Source organism: Condylura cristata, unplaced genomic scaffold, assembly GCF_000260355.1.
Source record: "Condylura cristata isolate star-nosed mole 26May11 unplaced genomic scaffold, ConCri1.0 scaffold00022, whole genome shotgun sequence".
In the NCBI taxonomy this organism is placed as follows: Eukaryota; Metazoa; Chordata; class Mammalia; order Eulipotyphla; family Talpidae; genus Condylura; species Condylura cristata.
In genome coordinates this window covers 33,699,919-33,705,484 of record NW_004567123.1, presented here as the reverse complement: position 1 = coordinate 33,705,484, position 5,566 = coordinate 33,699,919, and the positions used below count along the sequence as shown (strand labels likewise).

At 58.5% G+C, this 5,566-nt stretch overlaps 1 protein-coding gene across 1 annotated transcript in view; it reads right to left on the bottom strand.

The window, feature by feature from the left end:
* Positions 1-105: 105 nt before the first annotated feature.
* The window catches only part of PFDN4 (prefoldin subunit 4), a 7,647-nt gene continuing 2,186 nt past the window's right edge, over positions 106-5,566 (bottom strand). Inside the window, exons 2-4 of the mRNA XM_012728070.1 lie at positions 3,848-3,955; positions 3,063-3,203; positions 106-487 (exon numbers count right to left, since the gene is read on the bottom strand). Of these exons, the coding sequence (XP_012583524.1) occupies positions 356-487; positions 3,063-3,203; positions 3,848-3,955 (381 nt within the window). The 3' untranslated portion in view covers positions 106-355. The remainder of the gene's footprint in view (positions 488-3,062; positions 3,204-3,847; positions 3,956-5,566) is intronic.

The following is a 5,566-nucleotide window of genomic DNA, read 5'->3' as shown; positions in this document are numbered from 1 at the left end:
AGCGCAGCTGCCCCCGGCCCCGAGCAGCCGAGGCCGCGGCACCCCCAGCTTCGAGTCCTCAGAAACGCGCACGCGCCAGCTCAATGACAGCAGAGAAGCGGGAAGATTGCTGGACGGTTTTAATGACGTGACAGGAGCCCTGCCTGGAGCTAAGTGACGCAACATGCACAAGCAACACGGTCTTTTAAAAAATACAAAATAAATAAGCAGGATGTCAAAATAGGCAAGTTTCCATTAAATAAACAAGTTTTTAAAAAAAGAAAGTTGACTTTCCATATCATTTGAAGAAGGGAAATTTCCATTTTAAACAATATTCAAGTTTATTAAACAAATTTAAAAAGTATTTAAAAAATGTTTAACTTTCATCCGCTTCAAGGTTTATGTTGCTCCCAAACTTTGCATATAACTGAACTTTCAAATCTGCTAACACCCGCTGAATGGACTCCACTCTGGATTCTAAAGCGTCGATTTCTTCTTGCAAGTTTTTCTGGAAAGAAGAAAGTTTAAATTAATTCTATTCAATGGGATGATTTCTGAACATCTGTGGCCGAAACAACACTGGGGGAGAATTTTAGGTCAAGCAGCTTCTAAACTTGGACAGGGAGCAAAACGGCACTAGTAAAGGTACGTAAGCCAAAGGGAGGGTGCGAGCACCCTGACCCATGGTCGGATGTGCCTATCACCGGTGCGTCAGGGTGACTTTCCCTACTTTTACTGGCTTAGAGAAACACCCTGTACAAAGGACCTCTTTTAGACAATACCCCTATGAAAAAGAGCCCCACGACACATCCGGGGAGACGCCCGACCTCCCAACAGTGCTCTGGGGCCAGAAGCTGAGCCCCCGCGAAAGAAACGCGACCCGTGGTCGGGGCCTTCCCCCGCCGAGGCCCTGAGCCGCGGCGCAGCCACCGCAGGCAGACACACGCCCCTGGCTAGCAGCGGCCCCCCGCGCCCCGGCACAGAAAGACGCCGCGGCGGCTCCCGCCAGGGCCCCACAGACGCCGAGACGCTGCTCTCCGGCAACCCGCCGGCCCGGGCCTTGCGGAAACTCGGGGCTCCACGCGGCCTGAATCTGCGCGGGGGCGGGCGACCGCCCTGGGGTGACGCGGCTCCGTCTGAGAAGGCGGGAAGACCTGCCAAGCGGAGCCCCACGAGACAAGACGCCCGCACGGAAAGTCACACGCGAGAGAACTCCTTCAGGGCCACGACGCTCCATCGCGGGCACGGCGTCCTCGACCCGCAGGACCCCCGCGGCCCTCGCACGGGGCCGGCCACAGCTCGGCCACGCCGAGCAGCCGCTTGGTCCAGTCTCGCTCCCGCGGCGTCCCGGCAGACAGGGCCTGAGCCGCACGCGAAGCCCCTCGCGAAGCCCCACCCTACCCGCGCCGGACCCCTGCCGACCAAAGGCCGCGACCAGCCCCACTGACAGCTCCTCGGGTGGAGCCGCCCCGGAGCCCCAGTAAATCAACCGTCTTCTGTCCCGGCGCCCCACACTGCCGCGGTGGCTCACACGCGCTGCTCACGGGCAGCCGGTCACTGCTCCCCCAGCCCCGACCCAGGAGAGGCCAGGCCCGCTGCGACCTCAGGCCCTGGCGCCGACCTGCGCCTCTCCGGCAGGGACCCCGCTCTGCCCTGCAGCCCCGAGCCAGGCAGAGCAGAGTCTCGGGACACTTCCCCCGAGAATGAACGAAGGAACAAGTGGCAAAGTAAAGGCTCAGTGTCCCTACAGCAGCACAACAGAAAATTACCCGGAAACACTCCCAACCGTATTTCAGGATGGTATCGAAAAACCAGAATCACAAAACGGCACCACAAACTTTCACCTAACTAGAAGGGGGGACACCGTGCCTCCACATGGGAAGAGCCAAGTAAAATTTTCACTCAAAATAGCACTGAGAGCGTCAGTCGGAGGAGAGCCAGAAGCGCGAGCTGCCAGGGCTCTCGCGCAGGGGACCGGCCTCCCGAGCTGCGCACGTGTCGGCTGGACCAACGTCACACCGGCCTCAGACGCCTCCGAGCTGTCGCTGAGTCCATCCTCGGCCCCAGCAGTGACAAGTCTCGGCTTCCTTCCATGAAGGGATCTGCCAAATGTCAGCAAGGCTGAGATGCAGGAAGGCTCACTACATCACTCCAGAAAGGCCTGAGACAAATCCACGTCGGCCAGAGCGAGGCAGGGAGCTAGTCGGGTCCTCCAACAGGACACTCGTCACCAACAAAGACAGCGTCACCTCTCACTGCCTTGGGGAAATGCAGAGAGCACCACTGGGCGTAGGCCACGTGCAGGCTGGTGGCGTGCCCACGCCGCCTGCCCACGCCACCCCTCGGCGCTGTCGTCGCAGTGAGCGGGCGCCCGCCGGGCTAGCCGCTGGCCGGGCTCTGGTGTCAGGGGCCAGCCCTGACATCCCGACACGGGCGTGGTGTGTCACTGCTGCTTTCTGGTGACACAGGACACGTGTTTGTCAGCCGCGTGTCTTCAGCAAGGAGGGCTGCTGAGGCGGCTGGCCCGCACTTAACTGGGTCGCTTTCTTATGGCTGCGTCTTCCTAAGTCCTTTATGTCTATTTTATTTGGGGAAAAAATGTTAGAGGATGTTCCCAAAGCACGTGCCTGGCGCGGAGCAGGTTCCCGCACGCACTAAGCGGACCGCAAACACCGATTACCAGATGGCACCTGACGAGAGGTGAAGCAAAGCCACGGAGAGAAAGACGGGGGCACAGAGAGGACACACGGCGCCTTCACTCTGCGGGGGCTCTCGGCTACGGCCACGCCTGAGTCCCTGCTGCTGCTCCCTGCGCCCAGCGCCTGCCGCTGTGCGCTGGGGCGCGGCGCCGAGCCAGGAGACCGTCCAGCGGCGCCCTGGGGCCGGCGCCACCTCTCCCCGCGGCCAGTCTCCCGGAGAGGGTGGGTGGGACCTGCCTCCGAGTCACCGCCGTGCTTGCCGGGGACGAGTGAGAACCACGAAATGTGCCGTGGCACAGTGCCCCATACGAGTGCACGCTCCCTGCAGCGACCCGGAGCCTGACGGGGTTAGAGCTCAGCGTCCACGGGAGGACCGCCACGTACCTTTGCTTCTTCTAACATGTCCTGTGTTTCCTCTTGAGAATGACTAATGAAAACATCGCCGATTTGGTAAGGTATCATGAAGCAGTCGTCATCCGCAAGCATGATGTCCTCACAGGCATCTTCTAAATTCTGCAGTTGTTTCTAGAAAGGCAAGAGTCCCAGCCGTGAGAAACGCCCTCGGCGTCCTCCGACCCGGGCGGAGGAAAACTCCTTCTCATGTGGAGACGCCAGCAGGTGAGGGCCCCTCCCGCAGGCACAGCTGCACTCGGACAGTGGCGGCTGCTGGCGTTTCATCAAGAGGCGCCCGGGGGTCAGGCGCATGCTGCCCTGGTGCTCCCGGCCGTCAGCTCAGCCCTGGCGGACAGCGGGAAACTGGGCCCACCCGAACTGCTCCTCCTTAGCAGCTTCTCGCCCGGCCCGCGCCCTGCCCACGCAGACACCGCCAGCTGGCGTGGTGGTAGCAAAGAATGACTTAAATTCCACTGATCAAAGGCGCCTGAACTGGACCTGAGCCAGGAGGGGTGGGGGGTCCCCACTGGGCTCTGACCGGTGGGGGGCAGCGCACTGGGCCTGAGAGTCGCTTCCGCGGACAGCAGCAGTTCTGCCCCCATCACACCCTCGGAGGCGGTCTGGGACCTGCTCCCGAGGCCGGAGCCCAGGAGCGCACCCCTCGATCTGTAATTACCTCACAGCCCTAAAAACGTCTTTCTCCTTAAACTCACGAGAGTGGGTTATGTCGCTGGCAACAACAGGGCCGGTGAGAGAACAGGTACATGTCTGCATACCTTTTTTACGTCTATTTCTTCCTTTAACTCTGTGATTCTACTTGTATTCCGGGCAAATTTGTTTATCTTTTGCTGGTCTTCAAAAGTAACATTGACATCTTCTGCAGCCTGGAAAAAAAAAGAAGATTTAAACTTTGGGGAATGAACTTTAATGGAGAGGTTACAGGTTAGCTTTTTAGCTATTTCTGAAATCAACTATGTGCCCTTGTCTGGTGAAAAACCACGAGAACAGAATATCTCAAACAGGCCATATTTTTTGCTTCTTGAGATTAAGATTTTGTCATAACCCTATGGCCTCTTCTTACAGTCTACAGAATAATGCCCGAGCTAACAAAACTCAAATACACGCAATCAGCAGTAAGTCCTGAATCAAGTCAGCCAACTCCTGCCTAAAACAGATCTCTCAGGTTCAAACGCTTTTTTAGCAAATCAACCCAGGGCATGAGGAGCGACATGGTCACTAATACTGGAGTCTCGTGCCAGGCTTGCTCAGAGGTACACCTGCTCACGCCACGGAAGTCGACAGCCTCTCCCGCCCTCAGCCACCTGACACGGGCGGGAGGGTCGCTGGTCTCCCAGCCGCTGCACGTCTGAGTGAAACTGTGCCCTCAAGGCAGAGGCCGCGGCCAAGTGTTAACCGTGAGCAAGGCATGGCTGACACAGTAAGGGAAGCCAGGTTCACAAATACTTAGCGTGGCTGAATTGGCAAACAGTGCCAGGGTGCCAGAGTGCGAAGCCACCGCGGGAACCTCTAACACTTGCTGGTCTCGCGTATGCCGAGTCCGCCGCGCTTTGTCAGCTCTCCTCATCTTTCAATCGCTCTTAGTAAGCAGGCTCAGTAGTGCCACTGACTTGCAGGTGGAGAACGTGGCACAGAGGGTTTAGTAATTTGCCCAAGGCCACACAGCCAGGAGGAGGAGCTTGATTTCAACCCACTTAGAGTCTGGCTCTAGACTCTAGACAGCTCCGAAAGTTGTTAGAATTGAAATGCCAAAGTGTGTGTGGACCTGTGTGTGGAGTGGGGAGGTGCGGGGGGGTGGGGGGACATACATGAAAGGGAGACTCAGCAGGATGCAGGATGTCCTTAACTTTCCCAAGCTCCCCACGGGTGTGGACACACTAAGAAAACTAAAAGGTAAACACCAGACTCCCCTTCGAGTCCCCCCTCATTTGTAAGCAGCATGATGAGGCCTCGGCGACTGTGGCAGGAGAAAGCGGGCACTCAAGAGGGGCCCTTCGGGGCTGCGGCCAGCAGCAGCCGCCTGCCCACCACCCCGCTGTCGCCTATGTGCCCGACCATGACGCGGCTGCACACTCTTCTCCATGGCGGAGGCGCCACAGGGCGCTCCCCGGTGTCCCCGGGCCCCGGCCCCCGTAAGCCCCTGGACAGCTTCACAGGACCCAGCCACGGGACCGAGGGTAACCTGGAAACGCCCTTTAGGGGGTTAAAGAGTGTGGTTTTGGTGTATATGAAAGCTGGAGACACTGACACCCCAGGAAGCAGGGGGCAGGCAATTCCCTAAGCAAGTGGGGGCCAGAGGCTGCGTGCTGGCAGGGAGGGGCGTTAACTGCAGTGCAGAAAGTGTCCTGGTGGGTTATGAGCGCACTCTTCTGGAAGGGTCTCCAGCTCCCACTGGATCCTTAAAAGAACCGCAGGCCCGGCCCTCCCTGGTGGTGCAGCAGGTTGAAGCACAGCACTGAGAAGCTAAAGCCGCTTCC